Genomic DNA, 17,815 nt, shown 5'->3' with positions numbered 1-17,815 from the left:
TGCATTATTCTCATCCGATCTGATTTGGGCAAAAAAAATAAAAAATCATCTACACAAATTTTTCCAAATCACATCCACTAGAATCCATATTTTATGCAGTGGATTTTCTGTGCAGATAGCCTTAAAGGAAACCTACCACTTAGTATGGCAGGGGTAAGCTGTAAGTACCGAGCACCAGCTCAGGGTGAGCTGGTGCCGGTACTTACTTTCGTTAGTGTTAAAACCGCGGTATCGCGGTTTTAACACTTTTTAAACTTTAGGGCAGAAGACACTTCGGCGCTGCGCGCGACCGTGCGCGCGCAACATCTCCGCTATTTCCTATGGAGGCGCGCGCGCGATCGTGCGCACGCAGCGCCGAAGTGTCTTCTGCCCTAAAGTTTAAAAAGTGTTAAAACCGCGATACCGCGGTTTTAACACTAACGAAAGTAAGTACCGGCACCAGCTCACCCTGAGCTGGTGCTCGGTACTTACAGCTTACCCCTGCCATACTAAGTGGTAGGTTTCCTTTAAGTCTTAACACCAGGTGTTTGTTACCGATCATTATATTCTGCAGCTCCTCCTATTCAGCAGAGCTCAGAGATGTAGATGGAGAGTCTGCACACCGTTCAAAAGTAAGTAACAGGACCACTGAATCAACAATTAGCATATATTCTTGGAATCACTTGATGAACATTCAGGGATTATCCACAAGGCAGTAAAGGCATATGACCAACCATTTAAGAATTTAATCCCCTCCCCCATAAAACATAATTCCCATTTTGTTTCCATGTATGAAGCAACTTTTATGTAGTTATTATTGGTACCATTATGAGGAATGTATGAGACACTAACCTATAATTTATGAGGTTAGGAAAAACACACAAAAATAACCAAATATGGGCATTCTAATTATTTTTCCCAATCACGTTATTAAATATTTTAGCTTTCAATACATCACATCGTCAGAAACATCACCAAAAGTGTTTCTCTCTATGTTGCATTAACACAAGTCCCATGTTAGAATTTTTGTGCAAGGCCGAGTTTACATTTGCTACTTTAGCATTTGTGACCCAATCTTCGTGTTTATATTTTTTATTATATGAGAAGCCTTTTTGGTGTAACTGCAATACATTTTGCATTTCTTCTAACGTGTGGAGATCAGAAGAGAAAAATACAAGTTACCTGCTGTCATTACTCGATTTGGTGGTCGGTCCAGATATATATGGTAACACATCCTTGACCAAATAAATATACTACTTTTAACAGAAACAACATTTTATTAAATAAAACATTGAACATCCAGAAAATGTCATCCAATATCCATATTATTTTGTGGCTTTGCCTTTTGGACTGAAAAAAGATGATATGTTTTTCATTCCACTCTTATCCACTTTGGCCAGGGATTTCTGAGCGGACGTCATCTTGCTATTACTCTGTAAATGGGAAAACACAATTTCTTTTATTGTTCATGGCTAAGCCATATAATAAAGCATTAAAGGGGTTGTCCACTTTCCAGCAAATAACTGATATTGTTTGTGTTATAAGTCCTACATTTTTCCAGCTGACTCTCTTGGATCTCTGATCGGTAGGACTGGAATAGGTCATCCCTCTCTAAGGTCTCATTCAGACAGCAGTTAAAGGGGCTCCGATATGGTTGAAGGATTTGCGACAAGGTCATGGGTCCCATAAACTTCTATGGCTCCCAGTGATGGTATAGTGAGCACACAGTGTCCGTCACCAAGTTGGGTGGCCGTTCGTCTGTCTATGGAGGGAGAAGGGGTGAAGAGCCACTCGGCGTGCACTCATCCATCTGCATGTATCCTAAATCTTACAAAACCAATTCAACTCAGTGAAAGGTTATCATAGTCTGAGGACAGGGCAAAAGTGACTCTTACCATCTCCTATCTAGTTTTATCATTGTTTCCTAAATATTACATGACCCTCAGCAAACACATCTATTTTGCAGTTATTTTGTGTTTTATTCTCAAATAAGCTATTGCATAAAATAAGCAGATTAAAGCACAAGAATCAAGATAGTAAAGAGCATCATGTACACAGACAAAATATGTGTGCCTGCACTAATCAGTATGGAGACTTTATTAACACATAGCACCCTGTTGTATGGGTCTGTAAAAAGAAAAATTATAATAAATTAAAAGTTTTAGGAAAGTGCCCACCTTTTTGCCTTTGTCATTTGAATTATATTTTGTGTAGTCCTCTTCTGCTTCCACGGGTTTGTCAGACACTCTCCTTTTCTGCAAATTTAGATGGGGGAATGTGCTCAATAATACAGCAGCCTATAATACGTGCACATAAAGCTCCAGAATCTGTGTCTTTTCCTGGCCATATCTAACAATAGAGCACTTCCGGCGATCACCATTACTAACGTTAGCCACAAATTTCCCAAAAATGTCCTCTGTGAAGGTATATAAGGAGCCTTACTCTGCTGAAGATGCCACCAACCACAGATACGGGCGAAAAATATTGCAAATAACCCACCCCTAATACTCATCTACTACCACGAAAAAGAGAACACCTCACCTAAAATGCAAGCTAACTTTAAAAGGGGTGGAGCAGGAGTGTTAAAATTAAACAGGCGAAATCATCCATTCTGGACAACTGTTACATTTACATGTCCTAATAAGAGACTTGTGGTTAAGTGATCATTGGGAATCGCAAGAATTCAGACATCAGCTCTTCAAAGAACTACTATAACTTATTACTTCTTAGAAGGAAAGGGTTAGTTGTGATGATTGGAAATGCTAGCAAGCAGCAAGCCAGGTCAGCGCTGTGTACAGCAGGCCAGATGCAGGTTACCTTTGTTGGCGGTTCTGGGGTTGGGCTGGAGACATCTGGAAGACTGAAAGAGATGAAGAAAAGAATATCACAGATGAAATATGTATTACAGAATGATGTATAGAAATCCAATCGAGGGCTGGGTGTATATAGGTAGTTCCAGATGTCTGATTAACTCTTACTGTAAATAGGTAGACAGCTCGCTGCGAAGATCTTCAGTGATATATTCTGATATCAGACCATGTGCATAACGTACGTAGTCCTCTGTGAAGGAATCAAAGGTAAAAATAAATAAATAACATTCTTTAAAAAAAAAAATTTAAATCGTACATTCACATTTAACAGGACTGAATAGGATTCTGCACATGCATTTTCACATGAAGTATTACCGTATATACTGGAGTATAAGCCGACCCGAGTATAAGCCGAGACCCCTAATTTTACCACCAAAAACTGGAAAAACCTATTGACTCGAGTATAAGCCGAGGGTGTAGTGTACAGCCAGCCCGCCCCCAAGTAGTGTACAGCCAGCCCGCCCCCAAGTAGTATACAGCCAGCCCGCCCCCAAGTAGTATACAGCCAGCCCGCCCCCAAGTAGTATACAGCCAGCCCGCCCCCAAGTAGTATACAGCCAGCCCGCCCCCAAGTAGTATACAGCCAGCCCGCCCCCAAGTAGTATACAGCCAGCCCGCCCCCAAGTAGTATACAGCCAGCCCGCCCCCAAGTAGTATACAGCCAGCCCGCCCCCAAGTAGTATACAGCCAGCCCGCCCCCAAGTAGTATACAGCCAGCCCGCCCCCAAGTAGTATACAGCCAGCCCGCCCCCAAGTAGTATACAGCCAGCCCGCCCCCAAGTAGTATACAGCCAGCCCGCCCCCAAGTAGTATACAGCCAGCCCGCCCCCAAGTAGTATACAGCCAGCCCGCCCCCAAGTAGTATACAGCCTGCCCGCCCCCAAGTAGTATACAGCCAGCCCGCCCCCAAGTAGTATACAGCCTGCCCGCCCCCAAGTAGTATACAGCCTGCCCGCCCCCAAGTAGTATACAGCCTGCCCGCCCCCAAGTAGTATACAGCCTGCCCGCCCCCAAGTAGTATACAGCCTGCCCGCCCCCAAGTAGTATACAGCCTGCCCGCCCCCAAGTAGTATACAGCCTGCCCGCCCCCAAGTAGTATACAGCCTGCCCGCCCCCAAGTAGTATACAGCCTGCCCCAATAGTAGTATACAGCCTGCCCCAATAGTAGTATACAGCCTGCCCCAATAGTAGTATACAGCCTGCCCCAATAGTAGTATACAGCCTGCCCCAATAGTAGTATACAGCCTGCCCCAATAGTAGTATACAGCCTGCCCCAATAGTAGTATACAGCCTGCCCCAATAAATTGTATACAGCCTGCCCCAATAAATTGTATACAGCCTGCCCCAATAAATTGTATACAGCCTGCCCCAATAAATTGTATACAGCCTGCCCCAATAAATTGTATACAGCCTGCCCCAATAAATTGTATACAGCCTGCCCCAATAAATTGTATACAGCCTGCCCCAATAGTAGTATACAGCCTGCCCCAATAGTAGTATACAGCCTGCCCCAATAGTAGTATACAGCCTGCCCCAATAGTAGTATACAGCCTGCCCCAATAGTAGTATACAGCCTGCCCCAATAGTAGTATACAGCCTGCCCCAATAGTAGTATACAGCCTGCCCCAATAGTAGTATACAGCCTGCCCCAATAGTAGTATACAGCCTGCCCCCAGTATGCCAAGTGAATAAAAAAAAAACAAACTTAATACTCACCCTCCGACGATACTCACCTTTGATGCTCGGCACGGCTCCCGGTCCTCGGCGGTGGCTGCCGAACCCTGGTGGCAGCTCCTCTCTTCTTTCTTCACTGGCGGCTCCCGGGCTCTTTGCTTACTTCGCTAGCCGGCAGTCGGGTCCATGCGATCTGCGGGCGGGCGCACACTATGATGCGGCAGTGTCGCCTCCAATGACGTCATCAGCGGCGACAGCGCCGCATCATAGGACGCGACTGCCGGCTAGCGGAGTAAGCGAAGAGCCCGGGAGCCGCCAGTGAAGAAAGAAGAGAGGAGCGGAGCCGCTGCCAAGAATCGGGAGCTGCCGCCGAGGATCCGGACACCGGAGGGTGAGTATTATTATTTTTTTTTCTTAGTTGACTCGTGTATAAGCCGAGGTGAGGTTTTACAGCACATTTTTTGTGCTGAAAATCTCGGCTTATACACGAGTATATATGGTATCTTAGGCCATGATGAGAAACAGGAATCTTTTTTAACCCAAGCCTGACCTGGCATTCTTACACAGGGTGTATTACGGAGTTGAGCAAATATAACACAATACCGGTAATGAAGCACCAGAGAATTACATAGTAGGGAGAACAGTTCTAGACAATATTTGCCGAATTAACACAGTTTTGTTGTATGAACTACATGATGTTAAAAGAAAAAAAAAAAAAAACCACACAGTACAAAAGATCAGTGATGTACCAAAAAAAAAAAAAAAAAAATTACTGAGGCTTGTAAAACTACAGATATGCAATTAGACGGAACAAAAAAATTAATTTCTCAGGGAATTTTGCCATTTTATAGCTTAATGTCAAAGAATCCAAAGATACCGTGATAACTGTAATTTACCTTCTTTAACGTCTGATTCTTGTTTAATCCGCACAAAGTTGGCAGACTGTGTTCTGCCCCCGACACATACATCACTGTCCTTCAGTACTTTAACAGTCTGATCAACCTGCAAAAACATCATCACATTAATACATAAAAATAATTTGGTTCTCTGATATGAACCCAACAATTTAAAGGGATTGTCTGAAATTGGGCTTTTTTTCCTAATTTTCGAAACCTACCACCACGATTGAACGATAGTAAATCAAGCACACTTGCTGGTCTGTGCCCCTCTGACAGAATCCTTTCTTCATTTAGCTTATGTCCATGTTTTAACAAAAAAGGCTTTAAAAAAATATGCAAATGAGCCTGAGAGGCTCCAAGCTCATCTGCACTATTTTTAAAGCGTTTTCAAATGAAAAGAAATAAAAGTCATAAAGAAGCTAAAAAGAAGGACAGATCCTGCCAGAGGGGTGCACACAGCAGTATGTCAGTGTGCTTGGTTTACAATCCTCCATCCTGGTAGATGTCCTTTAAGTAGTGGGTGTGCGTGTCACCACCAAGCCTCCATATAAAAACTATATCCAGAATAGCGCTGGACCGGAACGCAGCAGAGAGGGAAATATAGGTTCTTTACTATTTTCATCTGTTCTGGGGCACATATTAGAAAAAGAAAAAAAACATCCTTGATAACATCTTTAAACTGATATTTGTTATACAGCTGATCACTGGGACAGGGAAAGATTGAGGAGGGAAAGTGAAGTAGGTAAACTGTGGGGGATATGCATCACTTCGATCACTTTCTTTTTTTGGGCAACTTTTTGAGGAACTTTTTGCAATTTGAGACTTTTAAGGAGCAAAATCAAGCAGCGTATCACAGTTAGCTGGCTCAAGGATTTAATGCAGTGGCCGTATTTATCTTTGTAGCCCAGATGTTTGTTCAACTTGTGACACTTTTGGGCTCTGAAATTGTTCCATTCTTGCACCTAATAAGTCCCAAAACAAAGCATGCTAGATAAGACTGATATTTTTGAACTGATATAAGTAATGTGGCAGGGATAGCGATATTCTTGCACCTCTATAATATTACCGGATGACCCACTTAGTTTGACAATTGTGCTTTATTATAAAGAGGAAGGGGACAAAAAAAAAAAAAAAAAAAAAACTGAAAATGTGAAGGCAGATTTGTAATGCAAGTATAGTGTGCAGATATGTGCTTTATTATTTCACACTATTGTACAGGATAAGAGTGGGCGTGCAACTACACTGTCCTATACAATGAGACTGTGTACACATTTATTATTATTGACTGTAATAGTGTCAGCTATTGGCTGCCATTCACAGGCGGTGAAGCTGTACAATTCCTTACGTGAGTTTAGTCATTTATTACTGCACTATTACGCAAAATACGGTGTTCGGGGCAGCACAGTGGATCAGTGGTTAACATTACAGCCTTGTAGCGCTGGAGACATGGGTTAAAGTTCCAGGGTCAACATCTGCCAAGAGTTTGTATGTTCTCTCTGTGTTTGCGTGGGTTTCCTCCCACACTCCAAAACATACTGGTAGGTTGATAAGATTGTGAGCCCCATGGGGACAGGGACTGATCTGGCAATCTTTGTGCAGCGCTATATAAATAAAGGAATTAATAATATTAATAACAACAGCTGTGTAATCAGGCAAATCTCTTCTCTGCTGTACTGATGTGTTTGAAACCGCATGCATTACTGCCATATGTGAACGCCGCATAGGGTGCAGTCACACGTTGCGTTCTTGGTGCCTTTTTAAACGCACTGAAAACACATTCATTTTTACATGTTCACCATGCGTTTAGCTAGTTTTAATTCATTTTTCTTAATTTCGGGAAGTGCAAGCAGCTGTATTAACGTTTTCCCAGCTGCTTAAAATTCTAAAAATGGAAAAACGGATTCAAATGAGCCAAACGCATGGTAAATATGCAAAAAAAGCATGCATTTCCAGTGTGTTTATGAACGCACCCAGAACACAATGTGTGACCGCACATTTAAAGGGGTTGCCCACTGTCAGCAAATAATTCATATGGTTTAGGTAAGGAAAACTTATACGATTTTCCAATATACTTTTTATAAGATTTTCTCAAGGTTTTCTAGATAACTACCTGCTTTCCTATAAAAAAAGGACATTCTATGTATTTAATAAAGCAAAGAAACTCTAGGCCTGAAGATTATATCAGAGACAATTCAGAACTTTTTCTTTAAGGAATAACGAGTCACCTTTTTCTTTAACCATGTAAGTGTCTTTTCTTTGCTGTACCTGTAAAATTTCTTGCTGCCAATTTCTAGATAAAACAAGAAAATACATGTGAAAACTGTGGCTGAAACTGAGCTACAAAGCCTTTTTTTATATTTTGAGAAAAGGGGACTAAAGATAAAAGGAGTATATCTAAGATAGATAGTGTACATAATAGAAGCAGGATCCTTTCTAGAACTGCTCCTGCTGCGATTTTGCTCTGGGTCGGAAGCAGGTCTCAATCCAAGATCTGAGGTGGAATTACACACTGGATTCAAAGCAATTACTTAAAGAGATTAACCACCCAAAACTAAATATATTTTCATAAACTGCCATTAGAAAGCATTGCCCCTATCCCTTTCTGTAAACTCAAACTATCAGGTCCTAAAGCTGTATGCAAATGACATGAGAGAGGTCCAATGAGTCATTATCATATTCAGCTGTCCAGCTTATTCATGAGTGGGAGGCACAGCCACACCCCCAGTGCTTGACTGACAGCCTGTATAATGTTGTGACACTCCTGGTGCTGGCGCTCCCTGCAGCCTGCGAGGATATGAGATACTCCTATACACAATGGTGCATCCAGTAGCAGCCTAACATGCTGTTACTTCTGTACACTACTTATGTAGCTGGCTATCTCTCTCACATAGGCACTAGCAATGCTTTACTATAAATCACACACAGACATGAGGAGAGGGGAGGGGTAACAGGGGTGACATCACTTTCTCACTCCATGTGACCAGCCTCATTTACATAATAAACACAATGTGATTTTAGAATGAATAATGTATGAATTGATTAGATAAAGGCTGGGATGGAAACTTGTGAGCTGCTCCAAGAGGTAGTGGTGACAAAAATAGTGACATAGATCAGATAACAAGTGTTAAGATACTGTAATCATAAATCTGCAGCAGAAAGCTGAATTAACTGCATTTTTTAATGCCGTTAAGTAGCTCAGACATTGTTACCTTTTTCTTCTGTGACATGGTGGAGAGATTTTTCTACTAGTGTGCACTGCAGCAACAAGTTACACGATGGAAACTCTTCATCTACCACAATCTGTTCCACCGGCTGAAATTTTCCTTGCTTTAAAATACAAAAAAATACCGTTAATGGACATAAATTCCCTATTTTTTTTAGCGTTTTAACAGCATTAATAAAGTGGTATTAAAAAGGTCTTGGATTTATTTATTAGCTTGAATGATAACAAAATCAGTGGTTTTATGGTTTGTCAGCTTCCAACTAGCCAGAGAACAATGCCCAAACTAAAAATAAAAAAGTATGAATTTAGCATTGCTGTATGTGTAGTGACCCAGGGGAACTATTCAATGTTTGACAATGAAGGCAGGATTTTTTTTATTTTTTTTAATTAGAAAAAAACCTCAGGACTCATAAAAGCTCACCAGCAGTATATATAGAAAAGCAAATTTGTGCTTAAAAAAAAAAGTTGTAGCCTGTAGAAGGAGTTGAGGGGAAAAAAAAAAAAGCTGAAAAATTGAAGTTTCGTAACCTTTCACAATAGCCAATTTAGCTGGAGGAAGTTGTGGTCTGCACACACTTTCCCTGCAGAAGTAGTCTTAAAGACTACCCATTTTGAGATAATTTTTTACATTGTGTACAGGAGTACATGGTGAACATCTTTCTAATATGCTTCATTAACATGAATGCCGTCAGCCCATAGAAGTGTATGGGGGACGTATATTGGCCGTATATACGTCCCCCATACATGTGTGTGAATGCAGCCTTAGTCTGTAAAAAACAAAAATACAAAAATCAAGCTCCTCCCACTCAGAGATGCATGTTCCAGCCTGTGTAGTATGTGTCTATGGAGGCTGCAGCTCACATCTATTCTTCCTGTGTTTGGTTAAACAGCCCTGACAAAGGGAGGATCAACCCCTTAAGTTTTAGCTTGATCTTTTAAAAAAACTGCTCATAGCACACTACAGCTAGGGAGAGAGAAGAAAGGGTTAACACTCACAGCTGTGTAACAAAAAGGAGTGGAAAGAGACTGGTCTTCAATCTGGCAGACAGATTTGTCATAACAATGTAGAAGTATGGTTGTAACTGAGGGGCACATTGCAGACGGTTTCTAAGCAGAAATACTTAATGAAGTATATTAGAAAAATGTTCACAACACTCCACATACAGTTGCTCTATTAAGAAAATCTACCACCAGAAATCCAGCATGATAATCCAGGGACACTTACTAATTGATCCAGTCACTGTGGTTGTGGTAATCAACTTCTAATTTTTTCTTTTTATCCATGGCCACTTTCCTTCTAAAATCGACTTTTAAAATTATGCTAAAGAGCCTGAAGGGATCCTGGGAGTGTTACCAGAGCCCCTCAGTGCTGTAGATTGAAAGGCTGTTATACAGTCCCCCCCCCCCCCCCCATCTTCTGTCATCTTACAGCAGCAGAGGTAGTTTCAGCACACAGTGGGAGGGGAAAATGTTCCAGTTTAAAAGCCAATATGCAGCATGGAGGGGCTCTGGAAACAACCCCAGAAACCCTTCAGACTCATTAGCATAATTTCAAGGGAACCTGTCACCAGAAGGCAGAAATTCACTGGTGATAGCTCCTAATAGGCACTGCAGAGTACATTACAACAGTTAGAATAGCATCTGTGCTCCCCTCCGTCAGTGTAATATCCCCAGAATAAGATTTCCTGGCTCCATAACAACAAGTCCTGGCCAAGTCCCGGGTGAAGCCTCTTTTCAAATCGCAACGCTTCCTTGCTCATTTACAAAAGTCTCTGCTAAGCCGGCACGGGAAATTATTCAATCATTTCCCCTCCCACATCCCCCATGTTCTCATCCCTCCCTCCGCGACATCGGCTCACCGCACAGTAAACCTGGCGCCTGCATGCTGAGCTGTAAACCCTGGCGCCTGTGCAGATTGCTGCTTGGCGCCTTGCTGAAAAGTGCAGAGAAGGTGAACTGCCCAGGCACCCGGGTTTACAGCTTACCGCGCAGGCGCAAGGTTTCCTGTGCAGCGAGTCAGGTCCACCTTAAAACGTTGATTTTAGTTGGAAGGCCACAGATAACACATATAAGAAGATCACAGTGCCTGGATCTATGAGTAAGTGTCCCTGGTTTTATCAGGCTTGATATTTAATGGTAGATTTCAAATCAGACTTGTGGTGCAGTCACATGTGGCGTTAACGCATACTTAAAAAAAAAAAAAAAAATAAAAAAGTTGCAACAGCTGAAGAGAGATTTGCCTAATTAAACAGCTGTTAACATTTGCCATTACAAAATGCAACAGTAAACGCAACGTTAACTCCTTAATGCCGCGGCCCTTTTTCATTTCCATTTTTCTCTCCCTGCCTTCAAAGATCTAGAACTGATTTATTTTTCCATGTACGGAGCTCTGTGATAACTTGTTTTCTGCGTAACAAATTGCACTTCATAGTGATGGTATTTAGTATTCCATGCTGTATACTGGGAAAAGGGGAAAAAATTCCAAATGCAGTGAAATTGGTTAAAAAAAACCCCTGCATCTGCGCCGTTTTCCTGTGGGTTTGGATTTTACGGCTTTAACTGTGCGACCCAAATGACATGTCTACTTTATTCTTTATACTTCGATGTATGGAGCTGTGGGTGGTGTCATTTTTTGCGACTTTTGGTCACGTTTTAAATGCTTTTATCTTTAGGACTGTACGACCTTTTGATCACCTGTCGTTTATATTTGTTCACCAAGTTGCTTACATGCAGGTTACTTGCACTGCATACACAGACTTAGTATGTCGGATGTAGATAGGTACATAAAAAACCCCCATAACATATTGCATATCTATAAATATCATTTACATGATACCCTGTGGTCTATAAATCAATGACCTACAGTCCTGAGCAAAGAGTGGATAAATAAATAAGCAAAATGGATCAGAATTCTGCTATAGTTCACACCAAAAACTGTACATCATTCTCACTAAACTTACTTCTATGACTAGTACAAGTAATGGGCAAGGGCTATGCAGCAGATGTTAGACATTGGACCCTAGATGATGCATCTAGCAGTATGATAGTCAGGCGCAGTATAAAACAGCCTGGTGTAAAGGTTATCTCCCCCATTGTTCTACCAAGTATTGATTATAGGAATATGCCTCATTTAGATGACAATATATTTGATTTGTCCACCAGTATATACAAATCCCAGCATGCACCAACACAGAATTGGCAGCAATTAGGGACTGCCTGAAACATATACAGATCTGTCTGGAAGAATCTTCAGGATTGCCATCTATATAATCAGATCTAGACAACTGAAAATATAGTGACATGTAAACAAGACCAATCAGAAATTCATAGAAATTGAGGAACATGCACAAAAGTGGTGCAAAGAAAAATGAGGGTACAATCATAGTAGATACAAGCAATAACTGGATTGATTGGAGATGCCATTACCACGCTTATTCTTCATACTATTTTTGAAAATTCTCTCCCAATGTATTTAGACAAATCAATATAGAGAGAAATGTTAGTCTTTACTCTACCTCTTTGTCAGCTTTCATCAGATAGTACAGCACCAAAAACAGTGGGTCTACTGGTGTGACATACAGTAATCTGCCATCTAGAAAAGAAATGGAAAATATGTGATGGCATGGTTATGTACAAACCAGGTGTATTTGGCTTTAAAAAAAAAAATTCTTTCAATATGGCAAGGACATATTGTAAACATCAGATTGTGTAGGGACACAGCCAATTGTACTGATGAATGGGAATCCCAGGTGCCAGTGCTTAAATACATAAAAATCTCATTTGTTTTACCCCTTTTATCTCACCTTCTTGAACTGTCTGACCGATAAACCATGATCTGAATTCTTCCTGGAAAGCCTTCACCTCGCAGACCTGCTGCCCATTGTTAATGAATAAGAACATGGCCCCTTTATCTAGAAAAACACAATATGATTTTCACAGTGCACGCACTAAAACAAAAGCCAACACTATGACATAAGATAATCTACTACTGAACTAATACCAGCGTTATCAACCGTGAGTTGTTGTGTCTATACACAGGGGAGATAAGCAGCTGCCTGATCTGTAGCTGATCTTGGGTTTAACACTACAGCATATCACAGATATAAGTCCCACCTGTCTCTATCAGTCCTAGTGTATACAATTTCAGTTTGCCCTAGACAGGACCCTGTAACTTCTCACTTAGTCGGCAGCCATCTTGGATTTTTGTGTGAGATTGTGCTGCTGAGGTAAGTTGCCTGCAGCCACGTCCCCTGCACGGATCTCAGAGACACTGACTGTTACATCCTGTCAGCGCATGGTGAGCAGAGAGAGAGGCTGCAGACTACAAGGAGATAAGTGATCCAGGGGAAGGGAGGCACATATCTGTGAGATGTAGCAGAGCTCACAGTGTAAGGCTAAATTCACACGAACGTATGGGGTACGTATATATGACCAATATATGTCCCATCGCTATGGACTAACGGTGCCCAACGGGAGCGGTACAGTGCAGCACACATGCGGCACCGTACCGCTCCGAACCCTGTAGAAAGATAGGACATGTCCTATCTTCCTATGGAATACAGCGCTGTGCGCCATATATTCCTATGGAGTGGGGGCGGAGGTGAGCGGAACTGGTGTGTGCCCGCCGTGCTACGGTACGGTGGGCAACTGCAGTGTGAATGTAGCCTAACAGTGTAATGGTCTGTCAACCTCTGTGTAATCATCTCATGCATCTCTGATCTGTCTCATCTCTCTTTCTATGCGTCAGTGTGTTAGTACAATGTCAGAAGCCAGGGGCTAGTTGTCAATATTTATAAAAACCCATATGGGATTGGCCATGGCATGCTCCTGTGCGATTTGATTACTTTTAAAAAAAAAGAAGAGTCAAAGCACAATCATGTGACAGCACCCTCACCTGTCTAGTCAGTTTTCCTCCTTGCATTTGCAAAGACCTTGTATTGCGTTTGAAAATGCAATGTTAATGCCAAGTGTGAATATAACCTTAGGCCCCATGCACACAACCATATGGGGGCTGGTGATACTGCCTCATCATGGTCCCATTAAGGTCTACGGAAATAAGGCGGCACCTGCTCGGCTTCCTATGGAGGGGTAGGAGTGTGCAGTTCTCACCCCTACTCCCGGTAGTGTGCTAGAGCCCTTAGAGAAACTCTACATTCAGATTGTTTGAGGTGAAGTGCAATTCATATAAATATACTAGGAATATAGTTGAAGGGTTACTGCCAAAAATTCAGCAAATTAAAATGTTAAAATTCATTTTCTGCTTTGTCCTCCGTTGTACAGTATAAATCTCCTGCTTGATAAAAGTACAACACGTGAGGCTTCATTCAGTGAACATTGTGTTCCTCCATTGTAATCATAAGTCTGGCGGACTCCAAACATGTCCTTACAATGGGACTTACAGCCAGGACCTACCCCACTGTATGCTCATATAGTGGGATGCATTGTCCTGTTCCTCCCCGTCCCCCTAAAAGTTGGAGGATGAGCAAACATCGGCAGCAAAAAGTGATTGGCTGCTGTCGACGTCCAGGGTGTTTTCCAAGCCATGTAACTAATGTCATTATTTGGACCACCCGGACCTGGGGATGGATGCAATACTTTGCATCCGTCCCCAATATGCTTATATGGCCTCTACCAAGCATATTCGTAACTCAGCAGGAGAATGAAAAAAAAAAAAAAAAAAAAACATAGCTTGCTACATCTCTTCCTCTCACGTTCCCTGGGGAATGGGATGGTCAGACCTGAATGGCACCCCATTCTAATATACTAGCAAAAGCACAACTCATAAATACAGAATGTAGTAAGACGTCTACATCACCTGTCATGGGACTGCGTAATTTAGCAAACAATGTTTTACTACTTGGCTTCTTTGCATCATCTTTAAGGGAATCTGAAATGACACATAGTGAAAATGAGGCATATATTGTCAGTTTAAATCAAAAACAGATATACAAAAAAATAAAAAATCAAACACAAATGTGCATAAAGAAGAGGAAGTGACAGTCAGCTGCCTCATTAGGGGAGATGTATTAATGCACTTGCACCACAATTCTGGTGGTTTTGCACTTTAAAAACTTGCACACTTGCCTTGCACCACAGTTATCAAGGCTTTTAGACCATTTTTTGGCAGCTTTGCGACTTGTACGAATAAACGTTTGGCTTATTGGAAATTGTCCATCCGCCCAAAATTCTGGCACACCGTTTAGACCAACTAAAAGTAGGTCTAAAGTAGGAACCGACAGTCTTATCCTGCACCAGGATTTATCATCACAGTGATACTAGTCCAGACCTAGCCTAATCTGTAAGAAATTAAAGGCTACTGGGGCAGTTCCCAGATTCCTTCTGTGCTGCAGATTCACAGGCTGTTACACTGACTCCCCCCTCAGCACTTCCCCTCCCTCTACTTGATGTAATCTTACTGCAGCAGAGGAAGTATCTGCACACAGTATCTTGCACAGTGCAACAGCCTATGAATCTGCAGTAAAGATGGGCTCTGTTAACACCCACCAGAGCCTTTCAGGCTCATGAGCATAATTTTTAAAGTTGTTTTTAGAAGGAAGGAGGCCATGAATAACAAATATACTATTACCACAGTCACACTGCCTGGATCTATGAAGAAGTGCCCCTGATTTATCGATGTTGGATTTTGATGGTAGATTTCCTTTAACCAGTTGAAAGAAAAATACAGGCGGTCCCCAACTTATAGACAACTGAATTTAAACACGGACACCTGTGCCCACTGGTGAAGCTCTCTAGATCAGTGATTTTCAACCTTTTTTGAGCCGCGGCACACTTTTTATACTTAGAAAATCCTGGGGCACACCACCAACCAAAATAGCACAAAACGACACTAAAACAGTCATAAAAGGCCTCCCTTTACTAATTAAGAACCCCTAGCGGCCCCCCTTTACTAATTAAAAGGCCCTAGAGGCCCCCCTTTACTAATTAAAAGGCCCTAGAGGCCCCCCTTTACTAATTAAAAGGCCCTAGAGGCCCCCCTTTACTAATAAAAAAAAGACCCTAGCTGCCTTCCCTATACAAATAATAACCTTATATACTTACCCTTGATGTCTTCTTCCGCGTACCTTCACTAAAGGCGATCCGCCCACCTTCTGTAGCTCCTGCACCGCGCGCCTCTGGTCACGTGACTTACGCGACCTGACGTCAGGTCGTGTCAGTCACGTGACATGGGCCGCGCGGTGCAGGAGCTACAGAAGATGGGCGGATCGCCAACGCGGGGCTTGGAGGTATGGGGGCAGAGACACGGGGGCGCTGCGGCAGCGCTACACAGGGGCACCATAGTTCGGGGAACTTTCCCCGCGGCACACTCAACTATGTGTTGCGGCACACTAGTGTGCCGTGGCACACAGGTTGAAAATCACTGCTCTAGATCATGGTGATTTACTGAACTATAGCTCCTGACTGCAATGGTCAACATAAGAGATATCAACAGTGTGTGCAATGAAGTTTTATTGTTACTCCTTATTCCCAGGACAGAGCAGAATGATGTAAATGTAACAAAAAAAATACTTTGTCTAGAGTTACAGTTATAAAATATAGAATTTCCGAATTATATACAAATTCAACTTGAGAATAAACCTACAGAACATATTGTGTGCTGCCTGTACTGTAGTGTCTGAACAGTTCTGCAATAGCAAAGGCCTTGATAGTGACACACACCCGTCTCTCCATGATCGCACATGCACACTAGTCCTATCCGAGTATGCATGTGTATGTGGGAATGAGTAAAATGACGGATGATCTACCTGAGATCTATGGTCACCTTTGGCGCTCTGCCCTACAGCACGTGACCACAACTAGCCCTGATGCATCGGCCACAGGTAGGTGACATCACTACAGTACCAGACCATGTAACATCACTAATATAGAGGTTTATCAGAGTCCTAGCTCTCACTTATAGAAGCTCCAGCTTTCCATGGTGGCGACAGGCGCGGCTCTTTGCGGCAGTTTTGTACTTGTTATACTGCTGTATATACATGTGGCCATCAAGTAACTTCATAAAGACACAAAATGGTACAGCTACTAGTGTCACACTACTCGCTGCACAGGTCTGTACAGGGGCCATACGATAGTAAAGACGCAGTGCATGGTAGAGTATCTGTACAGGAATCATGCGATAGTAAAGACGCAGTGTATCTATACAGGGGTCATAAGCCATTAAAGACGCAGCGCATGCTGGTGTATGTGAACAGGAGCCATGCGGTAGTAAAGACGCAGTGTGAGCCGGTCTACCTGGAGCTATGAGCACCCATTGGTCCCTGGGCACATCCCCGGGCTTCTTCCTCCTGGGTGCCATGGTCTATGTATGAGAAGCTGTACACCGGGCTGCAGAAACTTGGCGCGCTCCGGGATCACACAACTATCACAAGAGGGGAGGACGGGAACTTATTACAATGCATATAATGGATAAGCAGCTATAAGCCAAGACCCGCAATAGGCACAGTCCGCTATCTTTGTATTATAGCGTCAATAACTTATCACCTAAATTAGACTAAAGATTATGACAACAAGAATCGTATTACAGGGCATCCCCCCATAGTAAGGGAATAATGGTAGATTCCAGGCTTCCCTCTCACTGTTTCTGTTTGTAGCTTCCTGTCACATGGAGGAGGCAGGGAAACACACGCCGGGCATGACACACTACTACAGGGAGCAGGCAGGGAAACACACACCGGGCATAACACATTACTGCAGGGAGGAGGCAGGGAAACACACACCGGGCATAACACACTACTGCAGAGAGGAGGCAGGGAAACACACACCGGGCATAACACACTACTGCAGGGAGGAGGCAGGGAAACACACACTGGGCATAACACACTACTGCAGGGAGGAGGCAGGGAAACACACACCGGGCATGGCACACTACTGCAGGGAGGAGGCAAGGAAACACACACCGGGCATAACACACTACTGCAGGGAGGAGGCAGGGAAACACACACCGGGCATAATACACTACTGCAGGGAGGAGGCAGGGTAACACACACTGGGCATGGCACACTACTGCAGAGAGGAGGCAGGGTAACACACACTGGGCATGGCACACTACTGCAGAGAGGAGGCAGGGTAACACACACTGGGCATGGCACACTACTGCAGAGAGGAGGCAGGGAAACACACACTGGGCATGGCACACTACTGCAGAGAGGAGG

At 42.9% G+C, this 17,815-nt stretch overlaps 1 protein-coding gene across 2 annotated transcripts; it reads right to left on the bottom strand.

Annotated features, from left to right (window-relative positions):
- Nucleotides 1–1,236: 1,236 nt before the first annotated feature.
- RNASEH2B (ribonuclease H2 subunit B) lies at nt 1,237–17,053 on the bottom strand. 2 transcript variants are annotated; one of them, XM_072134510.1, is made up of 11 exons: nt 16,896–17,053; nt 14,461–14,532; nt 12,449–12,556; nt 12,161–12,237; nt 8,632–8,749; nt 7,648–7,712; nt 5,420–5,525; nt 2,958–3,039; nt 2,797–2,839; nt 2,157–2,234; nt 1,237–1,412 (listed from the first exon to the last, which is right to left on the bottom strand). In XM_072134510.1, the coding sequence occupies exons 1-11, from the start codon at nt 16,957–16,959 to the stop codon at nt 1,305–1,307; spliced, it is 921 nt and encodes a 306-aa protein (XP_071990611.1). In that variant the 5' UTR covers nt 16,960–17,053; the 3' UTR covers nt 1,237–1,304. The 2 variants fall into 2 exon arrangements, with proteins under 2 accessions (XP_071990611.1, XP_071990612.1); XM_072134511.1 differs by lacking the exon at nt 2,157–2,234.
- Nucleotides 17,054–17,815: the final 762 nt, after the last annotated feature.

Source organism: Engystomops pustulosus, chromosome 2 (assembly GCF_040894005.1).
Source record: "Engystomops pustulosus chromosome 2, aEngPut4.maternal, whole genome shotgun sequence".
NCBI classification, from domain to species: Eukaryota; Metazoa; Chordata; class Amphibia; order Anura; family Leptodactylidae; genus Engystomops; species Engystomops pustulosus.
Note: the sequence above shows the minus strand (reverse complement) of the source record. Positions and strands in the feature narration are given on the sequence as shown.

Excerpts from the sequence above, each read along its gene's own strand:
- RNASEH2B (XM_072134510.1), bottom strand. The coding sequence starts at position 16,959 with ATGGCACCCAGGAGGAAGAAGCCCGGGGATGTGCCCAGGGACCAATGG. Across the intron at positions 2,235-2,796 it reads CCCCAGAACCGCCAACAAAG|AAAAGGAGAGTGTCTGACAA; the intron begins GTAACCTGCATC and ends CTAAATTTGCAG. Across the intron at positions 1,413-2,156 it reads CAAATGACAAAGGCAAAAAG|AGTAATAGCAAGATGACGTC; the intron begins GTGGGCACTTTC and ends TCCCATTTACAG.